The 22,500-nt window shown below is 41.2% G+C and overlaps 1 protein-coding gene across 4 annotated transcripts in view; it reads right to left on the bottom strand.

Annotated features, from left to right (window-relative positions):
• Positions 1-22,500, bottom strand: part of si:ch211-241e1.3 (laminin subunit alpha-3) — a 112,074-nt gene that overhangs the window by 40,400 nt on the left and 49,174 nt on the right. For 3 of the 4 annotated variants that reach the window (XM_053681565.1, XM_053681567.1, XM_053681568.1), the window contains 13 exons: positions 21,934-22,075; positions 17,015-17,157; positions 14,968-15,062; positions 14,238-14,379; positions 12,571-12,728; positions 12,151-12,259; positions 11,800-11,897; positions 5,681-5,816; positions 4,046-4,172; positions 3,744-3,883; positions 999-1,114; positions 616-827; positions 1-133 (listed from right to left, as the gene is read on the bottom strand). The exon at positions 1-133 is cut by the window's left edge and continues 72 nt beyond it. In XM_053681565.1, the coding sequence (XP_053537540.1) occupies positions 1-133; positions 616-827; positions 999-1,114; positions 3,744-3,883; positions 4,046-4,172; positions 5,681-5,816; positions 11,800-11,897; positions 12,151-12,259; positions 12,571-12,728; positions 14,238-14,379; positions 14,968-15,062; positions 17,015-17,157; positions 21,934-22,075 (1,751 nt within the window). Of the gene's footprint in view, positions 134-615; positions 828-998; positions 1,115-3,743; positions 3,884-4,045; positions 4,173-5,680; positions 5,817-11,799; positions 11,898-12,150; positions 12,260-12,570; positions 12,729-14,237; positions 14,380-14,967; positions 15,063-17,014; positions 17,158-20,769; positions 20,903-21,933; positions 22,076-22,500 lie in introns of all 4 variants that reach the window. The other variant, XM_053681566.1, reaches the window with a different exon arrangement.

Genomic DNA, 22,500 nt, shown 5'->3' with positions numbered 1-22,500 from the left:
CCTTCACAGCCCAGCAGCGGGTGATAGCTGAACGTCTCACTCTGACACACGTCGCACGCGGGACGCACCGTCTGCGGGGGACAGATGCACTCGCCGGTGACCTCGTCACACAGCCGCCGGCCGCACTGGCACGCTGCACGGACACCGAGACGGAGATTAATAGGCGTTGAAGTCAGGGGTGTTTAAACACTTGCCATCAAGCAATTTTATTAAGGTGGGAAGAAATACTTGACTTTCTACTAGACAGGATGCACGGGAAATGCAACTAAATCAACTTCAGTTATGTAAGCGTACCCCCGTTGTTAATTATTTTCCTACAACAGCACACCACTTTATGTTGCATTGCTTTATGTTTACTATATGTGGTTTTAAATATGGGACAATTTTTTTTTTAAATTGTTTTTTGTGGTAAAAATGTAAAATAATAATAATAATAGCTGCACAGTCACTGATTAAGTCATATACAGAGGGTACACTGGTTATGCATGTTTTTTTTGTTGTTGTTTTTTTTTTTTTTTTTACAATAAATCAGATAAATATGAAATAGGAAAAGACAGTGAAAGTTTGATGAGCATGTGAAGGCAGTGTGTAAGTTGTCCAGCAGAGGGCGCTCACGTCTGCAGTACGGGAAGCCGTAGAACCCTGTGGCACAGCGAGAGCACTGGCGCCCAATCACGTGAGGTCTGCAGTGGCACTGTCCTCCTATTGGCTCACAGGTAGGGCTGGTTGATCCTGATTGATCACAATGGCAAGGCAGAGCGCCGTCCAGATAGTGAGCGACCAGAGAGCGTGCCGAACTCTTACAGAACTCCGAGGCGCTGTGGTGGCTGAGGGAAAAACGGAACAGGAAGTCAGAGTCAAGTCTGTAGTGACAGGGGATGGAAGGTGAAAGTTGTCCAAAATGCGAACGAGACAATTCTCGCAGTTGAAAATGAAATCCAGGATAATCATTTTAGAGAGAGATAAGATAGGCCTACAAAAAGAAAGTGCACACGTACTCAATGTGAAATCCCTGAGCTCCACACTGATTGATGAAATCCGAAGCCTTATCCAGAGCTTTAGGATTAAGAAGTTCGGGGCTGTAGCTTTCTTCAGGAATCACCAGCACAGAATCCTTTAACAAAAATACACACACGGCATGAATAGAGCTAACTAATTTAGCTTACAGCGTTCAAAACGCTAACAAAATCGGTTCAAACCCATGCCATCTTTAATTTTTCAACCATTAGATCGATGATAGTGATTTAAATATGTGGATTACACCGCCAAAAAAAAATCTGAGCAGCTCATAATATCTGAATGTAGTCCAACTTCTCTCATATTGCTCATTTACAGACTGATAAAATAGATACAAGATTATTAAGCTTTTTTTATATACTAATTTCAAGCTTAAAACGGTCTCATTCTATTAACAGATATTTTATTTATTATTTTAAAAACATCCTTTGGAATATTTGTGTTTAGGATTTCCCCCGAGCGCATAAGCAGCGTGTGCTTCCGGGTTGTGACTTTGTTTACGTTGACACGTGTGTTTGTTTCGGTTAATGTCTTGTCTCCTCCCTTGTCAGGTCATTGGTTGTCTCCCTAATACAGACGTCATGTTCCTGTCACCTGTTCTGTGTTTAGTCTTGATTAGTCTGTGTATTTATATCCCCTGTGTTTCCTTGTTTCTTCGCACAGTATTACATCAGTGTCTCGCCGCCTGAGCATTACAGAGCCATTTGTTTCTGTGTTTGTCATCTCGCTTCTTGATCTCGTTTAGGTTTCCTGTTTTACGTTTTCGGATTGTCCTTATTATTATTATTATTATTATTATTATTATCACTGTTTGCACATCGCCTGACCCCTGCCTGTTCTGTTTTGGATTTGTCTGCCTGCCTGTCTTTAATAAAAGCCTTTTATTGCACTTGCATCCACCTGCACACCCATTTCATGACCGAATACCGTGCCACCACCATGGATGCAGCAGGAAAGCGCGAGGAGAGCTACGCTGGCTTTTCATGGACACCCCAAGTCCATTTCACGGCACTGGTAGTGCGTACCGAATGGTTTCTTTCTCCAGTGCCAGTTTTATTTCGAGAGCCTGTTGGAACCCAAGTGTGAAGAAAAGCAGAGGCTGGGGTTCATGTGATCCCAAACCGGCTGAACCCACTAGTGGGCGGAGCTTCTAGGTTCCACAGGAACCATGGGCCTAGGAAGCATGGCTGAGTTGCGGGTGATCTACGTAAACGCAGACTTCAAGTTAAACCTAGGAAACTTTTTGAGGAGGGCCGAGCCCACTCGGCTGATGACTATCCGCTGTGAGGTGAGGAAACCTGGAGTCGAGGACGAAGTGAAGTCACCTCCAGAGCTTCAGCCAGAAACCAATGAGGTGGTCTCTCCTGAAAAGCTCCAGCCAGAAGCCAGTGTGCCATCCTCACCTCCAGAGCTCCAGCCTGAGACCAAAGACACGGTCTGCCCTGAGGAGCTCCAGCCAGACGCCGACAGGGCGGCCTCTATAACCCTTGCCTGCTTTGTGGATTACCTTTTTATCACGTTTTGGATTTGTCTGCCTGCCTGTCTTTAATAAAAGCCTTTCACTGCACTCGCATCCACCTGCACGCCCGTTTCATGACCATTTGAGTAACAAAAGCTTGAAATAGTTTATCCAAAAATAGCACAGGATCATTCCGAGCCTGGAAAAAAAAACAGATAGATGTATTGGATATATTATAATAATAATCTTATATTAATAAATAACAAACGTTACTACGTTTAAATTATATCAATAAACTATACTTTTGAATCCATCATCAAATTTTCTTTTTGACTAAAGGGGTACTTAAGGTTTGAAGTACAACTTCTTGGCTGAAGTCAATGACTAAAATCTTATTGTTTAATGAGAACGATGATATTTTTTAGCCAGTTGTACTGATATTTTGCTAAAACTTTTTAGGATTTTGCAGCTAAATGCGCATTTCTAAATGTAAACCTTAAGTATATATATATATATATATATATATATATATATATATATATATATATATATATATATATATATATACTTATAGGACTCCATTTGATTAGAAACCAACAAACCTCAAAATATAGTTACCTCACTATGACTTCTGATTTAAAACAACAGTGTTACATACAGTACATGAAACTGAAATATATTTGGGAATTTCCTTCATTTTACTGCTCTGAGCTTATTAACTCCACATATAGTCCTGATCTTCACGTACAGTAATCTTACATTAAGGTTTTAGCTTGATAGACGAAAATCGTTCAGAGGCCAAGAACACTATGTTTTTGATGAGATAAAAACAGCTCTTGGTAATGGACCTAGACTCTTTTCGACCCTACTGTAGATGTGATGTAAATAATCATAGCGTTGGATCTAGATCCTTCTGGTTTACTGGCAGTGCTTTTAAAAATTCTATTTCAGCTGCCTGTGTAGTGTAGCACTTAAAAGTACTGAGAGAAAGAGCCAGGACGGGATGGGCAGAGGATCACAGAGTATCTGTGTGTGTGTGTGTGTGTGTGTGTGTGTGTGAGTGAGTGAAACACTCAGCCAACCACATACCAGCCTCTCATAACCTCCTCTCCTTCTATAATAGAGAATCTTTACATAACAGTGTATAAGAGCTCATATGAAGCATCACACGCAGCCATCATGAGCTCGTTACTGTAACTGATGTAAGTATAAGTCTGGAAGAACTGTTCAAAACAAAACAAAAGGAATGTGATGAAGGCGTCCTGACCAGAGTGAGGGTTTTTCCTTTTGGGATCTTCAGTGTAATAGACAGAGTCTGTTTACGGACGTCCAGAGCGATGCGTCTGTCTGCTATAACCACACTCCTGCAGCCGGACACGGAGGGACAGAAGGAGGCGTTCACATGACCTGAGGAGAAAAAAATTAAACGTTCAATGGTTCAAAAAGTTTTGTTGTTTTTTTTTAAATAAAGGGGATAGCGTGTACTGGGCGCGACTGAAAAGCATTCAGAAAGCGCATTCTTTTCGAAAGGGCGTGAGTTCGAAAAGAGTGTTCGTCGTGCGTCCTCACCTTTCCATATCTCCCCGGAGTCCAGCAGCACCTCTACAGGGAAAGTAGTGTGCTCAGGCTGACAGTAGTGCACTATGAAGATGTAGCGGGCTGTCTGAGGAACATGTGCTCTCAGTTCCACTTCAGTCTGGAAGCAGATTAGTACGAACAAATACAGACTTACAAGTTAATGTTTCAATTTGGATTGGCACTGATGCTCAAATTATAACTATATTAATATTAGTTTAAAGACCTAATTTGGTTGTTTGAAGCCCTATTTTGGTGGCTCAACACCATATTCTGGGTTCTGGGTTACTGATCAGAAGGTCGGAGTTCAAGCCCCAGCACTGCCAAGCTGCCACTGCCAGGCCCTTGAGAAGTCCCTTAACCCTCTCTGCTCCAGAGTATCATGGCTGACCCTGCGCTCTGACCCCAACTTCCTAACAAGCTTGGATATGCGGTAAATGAATTTCACTGTGCTGTGATGTATATGAGTCGATATACGAGGGACAAGTTTCTACCGGGTTGTTTTGTATACTATCCTGGATGATTGCATCCCATATGGACGTATGATCATTTTGCATTTACATTTTTTTTTTTTTTTTACATTTAGCAGACGCCTTTATCCAGAGCGACATTTATCTCATATATACATCTGAACAGTTGAAGGGTAAGGGCCTTGCTCAAGGGCCCATCAGTGGCAGCTTGGCGATGGTGACCTTCCAATCAGTAGCCCAACGTCTTAACCTCTGAGCTACCACTGCTCATGCTCGATTCATGAGATGGCAAGCAAAAAGTCGAAGTCCATATAATGGACAAGAGAAGAAATTCTACAATCCATGTAAGTTGTTGAGAGGCTGCTTCGTTTGTCTGTCTTTTTTGAGATTCAGGAAGCGTATATGTGCACTAAAAAAAAAAAACGTCAAGAAACAGTGGTCAAAAACAATTGTTTTCTCAACACAAGGCTGTATCTGCCTGTAATGCTGAAGATGTATTGTTTTTGGACGGGACTAAAATGTTCAGATGACCGCAAAGTTGGTTAGAAAACAGGAAAGAAAATCTCCAACGTGGTCTTTTAGGGTAGAAACAATATATAGAGAAGCACCTACAAATGATGAATTTGCCCCAGTTCCCCAAATGATCAAATTCATCCCACCCAAACAGAGCTTAAGACACGTTCTAAAACCTACATCTTCCCTAAATCTAAGTCTTCCCTAGTGTGATCATTTGTAAACTGGGTGGTGGGATTGCGGTACCATGGTGGCAGAGAGATTACAGGAAGTTGGATATGCGTGTCAAGTGACTAAATATGGTAAGTCGGAGTGGTCACTATTTTTTCCTTCCAATGCAACAGGCAGTAATCACTATGTGGGCGGTGGCTAAAATTATCAGATGGCCCCACTAAGGGAAAGGGAAAAAAAAAAACTAACTAAATCCCAGAGGAGTACCTACAAATGATTTACCCCAGTTCTTCCGAATAGGGCTTAAGACGCCATCTAAAATTTAAATATGATCTCAGAAGTGTTGAATATAATCAAAATGGCATCACTTGTTGTAGGAATGGAACGAAAATCAGTCACTCTTCCCTAGTGTGAACTCGCAAATGTGTGTGGTACCTGAGTCACTGAGATAGTGGTGTTCTAGTGGTTGTGGTACCTGGGGTGATTTGAGCAAAGGTCCATCGCACCGTCCTGAAGCCTGAGTGCTGAATCTGGACGGCCGTGTCACGGTCGAGGCGTCTAACGTGAGCGCTGTAGGAGGTGTGTTGAACTGACTCTGAACGCAGTGCTTACTGAAACAGAGAACAAACACAAGTTACTGCCTACAGACGGTGTTCATCCTTGGTATCTTTGACAACATCAGGTAGAGATCTGATGTGGAAAGCAGAGACAGATTTCCTTTGCTGCATCTGAATTCAGCTTTGCTCAGTCACAACAAAGACAGAGAGGACGTTTTAACCTGCTCTGAGCCGCTCAGAACACACACTCCATATCTCTCGTTTCATTGCCCGAAGCATCCTCATCCCATCCTGTGCTCCATCGGTGAGGCTAAAAGATTACAGCTCCTTCCTCCAAGCAATTGCGATTGCGGAATCAAAAGGAAATATACTGTTAAATATAAATGAACACGGTCATCTCTACACATTGTCTTCTGCACTGTCTTCCATTTAGCACTCTATAGGTCACTTTGCATCGGCTCTTGTTGTGAACTTTTAAAGTTGAACCATACAACAAAGGGCTCCCTTCCAGATAGGATGCTACAAACCCAGAGCCAGCCAAAGAACCCTCATACCCCAACCATCTATCAAAGGGTTCTACTTGCTACCCTTTCTGAACGGGACATCTTTTGTTGTATGGATCCACCTTAGATCCATCTAGAATCCTAATAGGCCTTTTGTCCGTTAGGAAACCTTTAAAAGGTACTGTATGTAGAACCACACAGGAAGCAAAGAACTCCAAAGGTCCCTCACATTCTTTAGGGGGAAAAGGTTCAATCTAGCAATCAAAAGGGTGCTTCAGTCTGTTCCTCTCAGGAGAACCCTAATGGTTGTAAGTAGAACCATGTAACAAAAGGCTTCACTTTTAGAAAGCATTCCAAGAACTGTTCTTCAGGAAGCAAAGAATACAGAACTGGCCACATGTTCTGCACAGTCTCTAGGGAACAAAGGTTCCATCTAGCATCCTAAAGGATTATTTGGTGTGTCCCTTTGTGGGAACCCCTAAAATTTCTATGTAGAACCTTGCAACCTTTCAGAAAGGGTTTCCGTTTTTAGAAAGGGTTTCAAGAAGTGTTCAAGAAGCTTAGAACCTAGAAATAGTCAAAGTTTCCTGACATTCCAGTGGGAAAAGAGATTACATCTCTTTTCAAGAAGGGATCTTCAAGAAGACAATACCCCAGACCTACCTACATAGACTCTTAATGAGAACTACTCATTAAGAGTCTATGTAAAACCGTACAACAAAAGGGTTCTCGGTTATAAACGGTCCCAAGAAGTGTTCTTTAGGAAGAGAAGAAGTTTTCTTCAAGAAGCTAAGAAACGAGAACTATATAGCCAAAGAAACCCCTTGGGGGGAAAAGTTTCCATCTAGCATATTACCCAATTACCACACAAAGAACCTTTGAACACTTAAAAAAATAAAGGTTTTCTTTGGTGCCATAAAGGTTTCTTCATTTGTCCCTATAAGTGAACCTTAAAAGATGAAAAGAACCATACAATAAAGGGTTCAATGCTATGAACCCACAGCTCTCCAAAGAACCCTGCCACTCTTAAAACGTTTCCATCTAGCATCATAAAGAGTTTTATCCATTTGTCTACCCGGGTGAAGCTTTCTAAGTTCTACACACTGTATATCCACACAAACAGAGTGTTTCCTTTTTAGAAAGGTTTCCATGTAGAATTCCTTTAGGAAACTAGCAATCGTTAACTGTGTGAAGAACCTTTCAGAAATCGTTTCTTTTAATAGTATAGTTACACGTTCTATGAAAGACATCTAATAATAGGGAATGTAGATGTATTTCCCTGTAGTGGATCGCTTATGCCAAGAAACATGACAAATTACTTTAAACACACACACACACACACACACACACACACACACACACACACACACACACAAAGCTCTTCGTTTGGATGTATAGATGTATTTTTAGAGATGTGTATAATGATTCACTCATGATTTGCCTTAAAGCTTGGATTTCACACACACACACACACACACACACTTCATGTTCTTTAATGCTGTACTAAGCTTATGCCTTTAATCTTCAATACAGCATAAAAATACACTCTTAAAACAGAGTTCCTCAACGGTTCTTTGGAGATTTATAAATCCTCAGCTTCCTATAAAAGTTCTACCTCAAACATTTTTTCTTTTTTTTACTCAAAGTCAAACACTCTGTTGTAGGTTACTACATAGAACCCTTAAGGGTTCCCCCAGTGGGAGGACTGAAGAACCCCCCAGCATGATAAGAACGTAGGGTATGGGTATGGGTTCATAGATTCGAAAAGGGGTTCTACGTACAAACCTTTTCCGAATGGGAAATCCTCTGTTGTAGGGCTCTACGTAGAATCTTTAAGGGTGGAACAAACTGCAAAAGCCTGAATGGAGCTAAATGGAACCTTTTTTTTTTTTTTTTTTCTAAGAAAGTATGGGTTCTTTGGATAGTTATGGGTTCCTAGCTTCCTAATGGATGTATAATTACAACCAGAGCTTAATTTGAGCCGGATCCTGTTCCTGCACCTCTAAAATATAGCACACCTGCATTCCGGAACCTTTTTATGTGGATCCGGAACCACTGCATCTGGATACAAAGTCCCCCGCAGCAATATTATCAAAATAAATCGTTTTAATTTGTAATTCGCCAAAAGTAAAACAGAACAACAACAAAAAACGGCAATAGAAATGCTCAAATATTGCTCATAGCCAATCAATAGCCTCTTTCATATAATGTAATCATTTCAAGTTCAAAGGTCACCTGAATTCGTTGTCACGAAGCGAGTCTACAGTCACGTAGCGGGCGTTGTAGAGTGCGTCATGGCGAAAAGTAAGCAGTTATCATCACCAGGATTTTTTTAAGAACACAAACAAAGTACTAAAAAGGCAAGAGTCCAAGAGAGCGAGCGGCAGCAGGTCACTGATAAAGCAGTTTGGCAACCGTTCCCACGACTAGCAGTGATAACGCTAACCTGATTGTGGAAGGTTTTTAGAAGCGCTTATAAGGCTAAACGTTGTCGCATGGCTTTGAAAGTGAGATCGGCCGCCCGGAATTAAATCGAGTTAACAGTTCATGTACAGACATTCGGGCTTTTAGGGAGTACTGCGACTCAAATAGATAAAAAGTCCCAGAAGGGCTGAGAACACCACACCGATCTCAAGTGGAGCGCTAGCAGGGTTTGTCCAAAATCAATCTCGGTTGTAGCTCGCATCGTGCATCCATTTAAAGTTTAGAATATAAGGCATAGGTATAGGGTTTATTTTTGATAGGTTCTGTGTTAAAGGATACTACACAGATCTTTTAAGGATTTCCACTGTTGGACAAACCGAGGATACAACCAGAACTATTTAAAAATATATACACCGGTCAGCCATAACATTAAAACCACCAACGTCATCTTGTTACATTGGCACCCGTCAAGTGGTGTGATAGATATATATATATATATATATATATATATATATATATATATATATATATATATAAGTCAGAAAGTGAACAATCAGTTCTCGAAGTTGATGTGATGGAAGCAGGAAAAATGGGCAAGCGCAAGGATCTGAGCGACTCTGACAAGGGCCAGATTGTGATGGCGAGACGACTGGGTCAGAGCATCTCCAAAACGCAGGTCTTGTGGGGTGTTCCCGGTATGCAGCGGTTAGTACCTACAGTACCAAAAGCGTTCCAAAGAAGGACCTTTATAAGGTTTGTCTGAATAGTCATAGGTTCTTATAAGAAGTTACCTGTTAAAGGGTAACACATAAAGAGGGACAAACTGGAGAACCCTCCAGAGTGCTACTGTACATGGAATGCTTTTTCCTTGTTCTCTGGACACTTTATTCAAGGGGTCTTCTATTTTTTTCAGTATTCTATTGTTTTTAAATATTTTTTTGCCATTAAAATATATATTTATTTATTTGTATGTTTGGTGTTTTTTTTTTTTTTGTTTTTTTTTTAAATGTATCTATTAGCTCAGACAGATGTGGATTGCCAGTGCGTACAGTGTGAGCAGCTTTCGGAAGACTCGGGTCTCATCTTATAAGAACATCTGCCGAACAACCCCGAACTGAACCGTTCGACCCGTTTCCTATTGGCCGTGGCAAACAAAATAACTAACTAACTAAATAAATAAATAAATGTGTTTCTCAACATGACCGCTTCTTATGAAGTTAATGCTCTGTTATTACGCCTCGGATCAAGAATATACCCCGAAACACCGTGAGGCGGGTTAGAGATGATAAATGGAGGGATACTGCGCTCCAGGTGAGACACTCAGCCCTGTGTGTGGAATGTAAGCAGCCACGCCTGTACCACAGATGAGCTTTTTATTTTCTCCTTACTGAAATATGACTGCTTTCTGAAAAGATCAAAAGCAGGAGAGGCTTACAGGCTAAGTGCCTGGGTGGATTTGAGCTGTGCTTCCACAACTGTTAACATGACTGTTAAAGCATGTTTATACATGTTTTATAACCACAACTATTATGTTAAACACATGTTGTAAAAAAAAAAAAAAGTCTACTGGAAAAGGCTACATCGTTTCTGTGTAGAGGAAGAGAGTTTTATTTTCGAGATCCCACATGACTTTTAAAAAATGCTGTTAAAGACATCCCTGTTTTGTCGCGTGGGCTTGTTTCTATTTCACGCTCAATGCCCTTCGGAGGAAATAAAAAAGGAATGATTCAGACGAACAGATCCTGCTCGGCTTCAGAAGTCCAGCACTGCCTACATCCTGAGCCTAACTGAGTACGTTGGTGTGGTGGTGCTGGTGTTGGGGGGTTTTTCCGCCTTTCTGTGCTTCATCAATGTACATGAATTCATTCTGAGCTTTCTTAGAGTCGGAAGCATTGCCACCTCACAGCTCCAGGGTTCCCTGTTCGCTCCTGAGCTCGGGTTACTGACTGTATGGACAGCCCATGCGCACGGGCTTCTTCAGTGTTCTCTGGTTTCCTCCTGCTGTCCACCCGTGACTCTAAATTGCCCCCCAGTGTCATTTTGTGTGTGCATAACGCCCTGCAACGGACTGGAGCTTTATCCTGGGTGGTTCCGGGATAGGCCACGGATTCACTACGACCCTGGCTGGGATAAAGCGCTTGCTCAAGATGGATGAATGAATGAACAAATGAAATCAACGGTTATATTTATCCCGACCAAATGGTCCGTCCCGGACACGTCTCTACATCATCACTAAAATAATGCGAAGAGCAAGACTTCGCAAAGATGCACAAAAAGGCCAGGTTACTAGGAACTGGTGGGTGTGTTTAGAAGAAGAAAGCAGGTCATGTGACTGGGTCTTAGGACTTAGGATAATGTTGTCATCTCCCCTTCATGAATTGGAAGTTACAAAAATATTATTTGAAGAGTTTTAAGTGTGTAATGCCCTACTGGGGTCATGCTTTGTTTCCTCTAAATACCAAACGGGGTCGGGGTATGTCACTCTGTGTGATCACCTGACAGGGCTGTCACTGATGATGCTCGCGATGGCTTAGTGGTTAACATGTTCGCCTCACACCTACGTGGTTTGGAGTTCAAAACCCGCCTCTGCCCTGCGTGTGCAGAGTTTGCATGTTCCCCCGTGCTTCGGAGGTTTCCTCCAGGTACTCCAGTTTCCTCCACCAGTCCAAAGATGTGCACTGTATGCTTAATGGCATCTTTAAATAGTGTGCGCTTGTATCCTGACTTGGACTGGCACCCCGTCCAGGGTGCTCCCCGCCTCGTGCCCTGAGTTCCCTGGAGAGGTTACCCCATGACCCTGCGTAGGATAAGCGGTGTGGAAATGGACGGATGGATGATGGTGCTTGGTTTGACGTCAATTGGCTTACTCTATTCTGATTGCAACGTGAACATGAAACAATATCTATTCCGATTAAACTCTCGGTCCGAATCGAAACGCATTACTACACTTTACAAAATTACTACTTTGAAGTGCTGCCTGATTTGCTTTCTATTTTATACTCAGCAGCCCTTGTCGGGAAAAACAGGTTAAAGGACAAGAGGACTCTCTTTTCCCGAATAGGAAATACTTTTACCCCCCCCCCCCCCCCCCCCCAAAAAAAAATCCTCACCTGTCCTCTGTGAATCGGCCGTGGCGCGAGACGCAGAGCACTGAGGGCTGGACGAGCTCCATGGTGAACTCATCAGAAGGGACGGCGTACACGCGATACTGTGGGAGGAAAAACCAGCAAAAAGATCAAGGTATTACACAATACACACAATAGAGGATTGCATAACACAATGCACTTGTAGGCTCACCAACTCTTCAACGCTACATGCACACGGTAAGAGGATCACTTTTAGTCCAGCTCGTTTTCTCGCCGCTCAAAATGTTCATACGAGGCTATTTAGATCTCTCAGAGCTGACAATTCGGGACAAAAGGTCCAACGGCAGTCAGAAAATCATAAGAGCGATCTCTTACCAGCAGCACTGAGCGCGTGGGGGACTGCAGAAGTATCTCAGCCTTGGGGGGAAGCAGAAAGTGAGCGATGCGGTTTTGTCCATCCACCACCACAGAGCGACAGAGGAAGCTACAGAGCAGAACACTGTTCAAACGTACTGAATTCCTTTTCTGAATTCCACTACAATGGTTATTTAATTGAATCAAGCCGACTTACATCACCTGATAATATCAGTATAGTCAATATACTGTCGTTTTTAATCAGTATTATTACAATATAAACAATATGTATGGATATTTATGTGTACATATTTATGTGTACGTGTGTATTTTTTCCCCCCGAGCACCATCGGTTTTCTACTGGGAATTTATTTATTTATTTATTTATTGATTGATTGATTGAGAGGTCCCATAATTAAATTTGTCATTCAGTAGACACACCTATAAGCGCAGGTGTAGATGTTAGCTCTGGTTTGAACTTGGTCCTTTGGTTGTCCACCAATATGTACGTTAACATTCTGGTAAGCGTCCACTTCACTGGCGTACTCCAGAACCAGGACGTGTGAGCCGGACTCGGGGACGTGCAGCATCAGCCGCAGCTGGAAAAAAAAAAAAGACAGACGCGATGTTACTATACAAACACGTGTGCATTTAAGATAAGATAAGACTTTATTAATCCCCAGACGGAGAAATCAGGGTGTCACAAGACCGGTAAAGAAAAAAAGAGATAGTAAGGAGAACAATACAGGGATATATATAAAGAGCATATATATATATATATATATATATATATATATATATATATATATATATATATATATATATATATATATAGTGTATATATTGTGTATTCAGCTGCTTATCTGTTTTCTGTGACCTTCCATGTTATTCGTAGTTATTTTATGATTGAAAGGAATTCATTCAAGCTGAATACCATTTGCAGAACAATGGATTTACAAAAATAAATTTAAAAAAAGGCTGCACAGTTTAATTGTCAAGATTTGGCACCTTCTGAGACAGTGACTATGTATTGTTGTTTACACGGACAGCAGTAATCTAATTATTGACCTTATTCTGAATAAGACAATATTCTGATTAAGGTGTTTACATGAGTCGCTTTCAGAATATTCCTTTCATGTTTCATGAATTTCACGTATCGACGTACAGTCGGTCTTCGTTACGGGACCGTATACAGTTTTGGGTGTTTTTATTTGTAATTTTACGAAAGCTTCAAGTGCGGTTAATTATTTGTCGTGCAGTACGCGCAAACAGACGACCGCTTGAAGCCGTGGGCTGCGTCCCAAACCGCGTACGTACCTACTATATAGTAGCCAAAAGACATGTATTTTGCACACTACATTGTAGGTAGGTACGCGGTTTGGGACGCAGCCGTGCTCTCGTTTGCCGTCGAGCGCTGCCGTGTGTGTACGTGTCCTGTCGCAGAATGCGGTGAAAACTCTCACACGACGTTCATAGTGTGATTAAGGTGTGTACGTGTCTGTAACGCACGTCGATAATGCGACTAAAACAGGAATACTCCACACGTCTTAATTAAATTTGTTTACTTCGAGTATGACTTTAATCAGATTAAGGTCATCGATAATCTCTGTTTACATGCTAGTTTCTTAATCAGAGTATCGTCTTAGTGGGGTTAATATCGGATCATCGTTGTCCGTGTAAACCTACTGATTTTGTCGTAAGGGGTAAGGATACGTATCGGTACTTGTTATCGGCGCACACCCGAGAATCAGGAATCACAATCTGTATAAATTCATTGTATACTTTGATACGATGAACAATCGACACTGCACTACCAATTCTTTTTGTCCGTCGTGGTTTCATGTTTGGTGTGGCAATCCTTCTGTCTCTGAAAAGCAGAATGACGATAAAGCCTGCTGGACTTCACTCGATTCACTGCAGATGAATATTTCATAACCATGACAGAATTAAAAAGGTGCTAAAGTGACTCATCGCCCCTGTGTGAAAGAACTGCAGAAACACTCGTGAATGTGTCTCTTTGGGTTTGTTTGAACATGCATGCCATGCTCTGTGTGTGTGTGTGTGTGTGTGTGCATACATAGTCGCCTGTAATCATCCTAATCTCCCACCTGTCTGCCGTTAACGGACACCAGCTCGGGATGGTCGGCAGTGGGCTGGCGGATGCGGCCGTGTCTGTGTGCCGAGCCCAGGCTCTGAGACGCCAACGCTGACGGGAACCCGTCCAACGGCACGTGCTTGTAGAGGAGACAGCTGCAGTCGGGACACATGGCAAACAAAATGAATCTGACCATCCGAGCATAATATAGTACACTGTAAACAAAGACAATGGTAATATTTTGTAAACAGCCTTAACTGCCAAACCACCACTGCCCCAGGCATGCATATATATATATATCAAATATATGCATATTTATATATATTTGATATATATCATATAAGAAAAAGCGGTTGATTTGCAGCCTTTAATATTAACAGTAATTATTAAATATTAATTATTTATATATGTGTAATTATTTATCAAATAAATGAATGATGCATATTAGTTAAGATTTTTTTTTTTTTTTTGCAGTAATGTTTCCAAATACAAAAGTAATATTCCGTTTATTACGTAAAACATATATTTCATTCGGACAGTAAAGAGAACCGAGACTTTTATTAGCGAAGACTGCTGTAATCTGGTCGCTGAAGTGTTTAACACAGCTGTTTAGGTTTGAATAAATAATGAATATAATGACTGCGCTTATATATAATGATAACTCTGGCTTCTGGGTCCAAACGTCACGTGTGCTCGTGATCTAGAGAAAGTCGGATATCCTGATGTAATGATGTCGCACGTACTTGCCGTCTCCGGACCGGTATGTGCACGGCTCTGTGATCTCCTGCTGCAGAATCCTAGCTTCATAGTACGCGCTGGGCAGCAGCACCAAGTAGTCCTGTAACACAACACACACTTCAGTTGTGTGTTTATGTAACCTGATATCAATTCAAACATTTCAGCTTTGGCAGAGGTGTAAAGTATTTGAGTAAATGTAGTTTGTTATTGTATTTAAGTATCTATATTTTGGCTCCTTTGTACTTTAAATGCGTATCAGATGTTAGCAACTTTTGAATAAATATATGCTCCACTGTATTTCAACTGACAACCGCATTTACTCTTAACGTCTTCTGCAGCCGCTTGTTTCTGCTACGGAAGAGGCGATATCGCCATCTATAGGGCATTGAAGGTACTAGATCTTGTGTGTTTTGCTCTTACGCGCCAAACGAGGCCACTCCACGCGAATGTGAGCGCATGAGCAGCTAGCTGCGGAATCGCTGGTATTTCATAGGCTGTGATGAGGCCAAAGCCAGCAAAGTGCCAGAACTGGTGACCATCCATAGCCTTATTTAAAAGACAATAAACGTGATTCGCTCTCCTCACAAATCAACTGCTTCTTGTTTTTCACTGACACGTCTCTTAGGTGGTGAGAACTAGTGCATCTTTGAGCCTACGTTCAATATGAGCGAAATACTCGAGCACTGTTAAAATCAGACACTTCAAGACTTTTACTCAAGTGGTATTGGAATTGGTGACTTGTAACTTGGAACGCGTGAAGGTATCTCTACTTTTACTCAAGTATAGTTTTCAGGTACTCTTTACACCTCTGAACTTTGGGATCGTAAACAACAAAACAATTCTGATTTTTTTTAAAAAGTGAGAAGGTGAGAAAGTCTGAAAGTTACACTGGGTTATACATTTAGTATAGTTTAGTCGTTTCCAAATTTTACACAGGTCTGCATCAACTCCTAATAATTGTTTACAAAAACGTAGAAATTTTAAAGTCTTGACTTGATTGTTCAAGACTAAGTTCTTTATCATTTATGGTCTGAGAATAACCAAAAAAATGTAGCAGAATCAGAATCATTTCACTCAAGCTATACACACACACACACACACACACGTATTAGGAATTATTCTTGGTGTTCAGTAACAACACCGTACGTTCAACACACACATCTCGAACCACACAACATAAAAGACGATGTCCATCCTAACGTATAAATATTGCATGATAAGCGGAAATGGTAGACTCGGTCGGATCTGCTTTGACCTCCTCACTGGCTCGTAGTTCAATACTCTAAATTGTCATGTGATGTTTCATCCATCCATCCATCCATCTTCTACACCGCTTATCCTTTTCAGGGTCACGGGGAAACCTGGAACTATCCCAGGGGGCATCGGGCACAAGGCGGGGTACACCTTGGACAGGGTGCCAATCCATCGCAGGACACAATCACATACACACTCACACACCCATTCATACACTACGGACACTTTAGACACACCAATCAGCCTACCATGCATGTCTTTGGACTGGAGGAGGAAACCGGAGTACCCGGAGGAAACCCCCACAGCACGGGGAGAACATGCAAACTCCGCGCACACACGACCACGATGGGAATCGAACCCCCGACCCTGGAGGTGTGAGGCGAGTGTGCTATGATGTTTCAATGAATTAATAATGAATCAAGACTTTACTGTATGTATACTACTAAGTGACTATATAAGAATGTCAATTCATATCACAAGCCTACTAGGTTTAAGTGTTTTATTGTGGACGTTGTATACGGTGTTTTCCTATCAAAAAATTGGAGCTGTGCTGTCTGTTTTATCTCTGTACCGATGTTACCGTGGAGATAAACCCAGAGTCGCCATACTCTACACACAGAAACCCAACAGAGTCCTGACTAATCTTATAACAGACCTGTGGCGATCAGATAATTCATCTGTTTACACAGTAAAGTCTTACTAATGAATCAAAGACTTTACTCTATGCGAAGATAGTTACTCTATAAGAAAGTCAATTCGTATCACAACTTTTGATGAGGATAAGAAACTGGAACTAACCAGCAGGATTCCCTCAGCTTGCACACACACGATCCATTTTCCCGTACTGAGAGTGAAGGGCTGGGCGAATCCGTCTCCGGGAACGGTGAGGAAGGCGGGAGAGCGGCTGGGAGGAAACAGCACCTCTTTACTATCTCCAGACCCTACAGAAGGGAAAAGAACCAATCACTACAGTGGAGTGGAGTGGAGTGGAGTAAGTTACTGACATGGATCATTTCTTCATTTTATAAAAGTGTATATAACTGTAACATAATCAATACTCCATAACTATTTTCATTTTTTTTTCTTTTTTACATTTCAATTACTAATAATATTTGTTCACACTGCATCGGTGTGTTTCGTTTCCTGAACTCTAAAAGCAATACTACCAGCATGATACATCATTAAACAGTGTGTGTGTGTGTTAGTGTATAACGTTTCTGTAACCCTGCGGTGACGCGAGACGTATTCGGAGCTGGTGGCTTAAGTTCAAAAGGTTATGTTAATATTTAAGTAAGGGAAGTTATTTTTATTCAGATTCTCTCTCTCTCTCACACACACACACACACACACACACACACACACACACACACACACACACACACACAAGCTGCTTGTTGTGTTTTAATCCTCCCTGTGAAACCAGAAGACTGTGCTCGTTAGAGTGCTGTGTGTTAAGTGCCATGTTAATAACGCATGAACTCTGGTTTATATCGGTAGTGTATTCAGACCAGTATGTACAGGGGGAGAGAAATACACACACACACACACACACACACACACACACACACACACACACACACAAATTACAGTCATGTGAAAAAATAAGTGCACCCCATGGAAAATGTTGGCTTTTTTGGGCATATTTGGACAAGCCAACTTTTGACCCTCTTTGAATCAGTGCCTATTAATAATGTTGATACACTCTATCAAATGACATTTTGTAGTAATTTTTACAATTTAAATGAACAAGAAAGCAGATCAGTCGCATGCAAAAAGTAAGTACACCCCGATATTTATCACACCTTCAAATCCATATAATTAGAATCCGGTGTTGAAGATCGGGTGGCAGTGATTAGAACCTGTTCAGGAAGTGCAGGTGGAACCGGTCTTATTTATACACCTTTCATATCTAGTGTCTGGTGTTCCCTTTGTTAGTGAGGTGTGTGGTGTCTCCAAATTATTTGAAATACACCATTGTACTGTGAGGAAAATAATCTACAAATGCCGCAGATTACAAACGACTGCCGATTTGTCCGGGACTGGTCGTCCCGGCAAATTCTGCCCAAGAGCAGACCGTCTGATGTGAAAATTAGTCCCCGAGAACCCCAGGATTTCCTCACAGGATCTGCTAGTAAGTCTTACTGCTGTTGGTGTTAAAGTGCATGCTTCTACAATCGGAATGAGATTGCACAAATTTGAGCTGCATGGGAGGTGTGCCAGGAAAAAGCATTTGCAGGACTACAGTTTGTCGATGAGGATATAGGCAAAGACCAGGCCTTTTGGAATAATGTGCTCTGGACAGATGAATCAATGATAGAGTTGTTTGGCCACAGTAACAGCAGACATGTTTGCCGTTGACCAAAGACAACTTTTCAGGAGAAGCACCTCATACCACCTGTGAAGCACGGTGGTGGGAATGTTATGGTTTTGGGTTGCTTTGCTGCATCAGGGACAGAACAGCTCACATTCATTTATTTATACAACTATGAATTCTGCATCGTATCAAAGAGTGCTTGAAGATAATGTGAGGCCGTCTGTCTGAAAGCTGAAGTTGAACCGAAAGTGGATCTTTCAACAGGATAATGATCCTAAACACACTAGCAAATCCATCAAGGAATGGCTCAGAAAGAAGAAATGGAGGGTTATGGAATGGCCCAGTCAAAGCCCGGATTTGAATCTAATTGAAATGTTGTGGGTGCATTTGAAACTGGCAGTACATGCAAGAAAACCCTCAAACATCTCGTAACTGAAAGAATATTGCATTCCAGCAAGCCTGGTGGACAATTATGCAAAACACCTACAAGAAGTTATTTCTGCTAAAGGGGGCAATACTAGCTTCTGAGGCCAAGGATGTACTTACTTTTTCACACATCTATTGATAATTCTGTTGTATAAATGATTGAAAATGCTTATTTTCCTTGTGGTTTTGTTCAAGTACCCTCAATTTCATTAATAGGCGCTGTTTCAAAGATGATCAAATGTTTGCTTGTCCAAATATGTCAAAAAAGCCAACAATTTCCATGGGGTGTACTTATTTTTTTTTTACATGACTGTATATCTATGTATATACAGACAGACAGACAGACAAGACAACTCTAGAGACTGTAGTGTGTGAAAATCCCACGAGATCATAATTACACGGGCAGACAGACAAGCATATAGAGTTACATCTATGCTGTATATAAAGACAGACAGACAGACAAGCATATAGAGTTACATCTATGCTGTATATACAGACAGACAAGCATATAGAGTTACATCTATACTGTATATACAGACAGACAAGCATATAGAGTTACATCTATACTGTATATACAGACAGACAAGCATATAGAGTTACATCTATACTGTATATACAGACAGACAGACAGACAGACAAGCATATAGAGTTACATCTATGCTGTATATACAGACAGACAGACAGACAAGCATATAGAGTTACATCTATGCTGTATATAAAGACAGACAGACAGACAAGCATATAGAGTTACATCTATGCTGTATATACAGACAGACAAGCATATAGAGTTACATCTATACTGTATATACAGACAGACAAGCATATAGAGTTACATCTATGCTGTATATACAGACAGACAGACAGACAAGCATATAGAGTTACATCTATACTGTATATACAGACAGACAGACAGACAAGCATATAGAGTTACATCTATGCTGTATATACAGACAGACAAGCATATAGAGTTACATCTATACTGTATATACAGACAGACAAGCATATAGAGTTACATCTATACTGTATATACAGACAGACAGACAGACAAGCATATAGAGTTACATCTATACTGTATATACAGACAGACAAGCATATAGAGTTACATCTATGCTGTATATACAGACAGACAGACAGACAAGCATATAGAGTTACATCTATGCTGTATATAAAGACAGACAGACATACAAGCATATAGAGTTACATCTATACTGTATATACAGACAGACAGACAGACAAGCATATAGAGTTACATCTATACTGTATATACAGACAGACAGACAGGCATACAAGCATATAGTTACATCTATACTGTATATACAGACAGACAGACAGACATACAAGCATATAGTTACATCTATACTGTATATACAGACAGACAGACAGACATACAAGCATATAGAGTTACATCTATGCTGTATATACAGACAGACAGACAGACAAGCATATAGAGTTACATCTATACTGTATATACAGACAGACAGACAGGCATACAAGCATATAGTTACATCTATACTGTATATACAGACAGACAGACAGACATACAAGCATATAGTTACATCTATACTGTATATACAGACAGACAGACAGACATACAAGCATATAGAGTTACATCTATGCTGTATATACAGACAGACAGACATACAAGCATATAGAGTTACATCTATGCTGTATATACAGACAGACAGACATACAAGCATATAGAGTTACATCTATACTGTATATACAGACAGACAGACAGACAGACAGACAAGCATATAGAGTTACATCTATGCTGTATATACAGACAGACAGACAGACAGACAGACAGGAGTACCTGGTGTGCCCCGGGTGCGGGTGACGGTGACTCGGCCGCTCACGTGGGCTCCGTTAGGGTTAGCGTAGCGCAGCAGCATGAGGAAGTGAGGAGGGTGCGTCTCATTGGCATGCACACTCACACACACTTCATTCTGAAGGGAGAACGTGAACATGGACACTCACACACACTAGCAGGTCAGGTGGGTCAGGTTATACACGTCAGTGCTCAACTACAGCTCCACAGCACGGACTCCAGAGCCACAGGCCACTCAATGTGAACCTTCTTTGAAACTTCTTAAATTCCTACTAAAAAACAGGCCCCGATTTCCCAGCATTCAGTGCAGGACAAACAAGCTCAAGCTGCAAGCAAAGTACTAGCTTGAAGGAGTTAGCAGGAGAGAAGGAAAATCATGCAATCGTTGTATAAGAGCTCAGATATGACTAGTCTAATATAACAAACTATTATAATAATCAACAAATATGTCTAACAACTAATTCAGGATTATACTGCAGCGCTCTCGATTCTGATTGGATAGAAGGTGCTGATTCATTTTCTAGCAAGCCTCTGGGTTACTGATCGGAAGGTCAGGGGTTCAAGCCCCAGCACTGCCAAATCTACCACTGTTGGGCCCTTGAGCAAGGCCCTTAACCCTCTCTGCTCCAGGGGCGCTGTATCATGGCTGACCCTGCGCTCTGACCCCGACTTCCTAACAAGCTGGGACATTCGAAGAGAAGAATTCTTCTTAACTGAAGTTCCAGTTACAAGCGAATGCACTTGTGATCGTTTCCATAGTAACAGTATACACATGGAATTGTATGGCAGACACTTCATTAATACTAAATTGATTAAAAATCTGAAATCATTTAACAAAATATATATATATATATATATATATATATATATATATATATATATATATATATATATATGGAGAAGTTTATTTAACGTCAACGGAAGGAGTCTCCAGCGTCAGCAGTTTGTGAAGGATGTTTTTTTGTCTTCAAGAGAGTTAAATAAAGGGACAAATGTTTACAGGTGCTGTAATGTACGTGATAACGAAGTCATTTTGTTAGTTAGAGAATACAGTAGCTGAAAAAGGATCATATGAGTAGAAAAACATGGAAGAAGTAGCACAGGATAGTGATGATGATGATGATGATGGTCGGTCTGCTCGTCACTTACAGCTGCAGTGAGAGTAAAAGCTCGATCCCGCCACCAGTAAGACTCTCCCGCGCACGGGCGTGTGCACGCCGGCGGTCATGTAGCGCATTACAACGGTAAAGGGACCAGGGGAGGTGACAACAACATACACCTCCACCTCTGGCTGGGAAGAGAGACAGGGTTAGAGCTCAAAAGCTTGATCGTTACTGCACACGTTTAACTGCATTACAGGCGGTTAAAAAGCTGCGCAGTAAAGCTGCACAGATCTCGTCCGAGATCGAGAAGAACTGCTCTGCTCATGATTAGTGGAAATGATTTCCTCCAGAGGATTTCCAGAATTTAAAAAAAATGTTTTACTGCAAACAAAAGTGAGGGGATTCATTCCTCAGAGAATAACTGCGATAAAGCAGCATGGAACAGGATTAGTTCAAGATTGATTAAACATCAACCAGGCCTTAAAATAAAAAAACACACTGTACAAAACAATACTGTATATACAATACTACACCATACAGTTTATACTAGCGTTTTTCATTTAAATAAGAGCAGGGTTCGTTCATAAATTCATCATAAACATTTCATCAGTTT

The sequence above is a fragment of the Ictalurus punctatus genome, chromosome 7 (assembly GCF_001660625.3).
Source record: "Ictalurus punctatus breed USDA103 chromosome 7, Coco_2.0, whole genome shotgun sequence".
NCBI classification, from domain to species: Eukaryota; Metazoa; Chordata; class Actinopteri; order Siluriformes; family Ictaluridae; genus Ictalurus; species Ictalurus punctatus.
The sequence above is the reverse complement of the archived record's forward strand: the minus strand, read 5'-3'. Positions and strand labels throughout refer to the sequence as shown.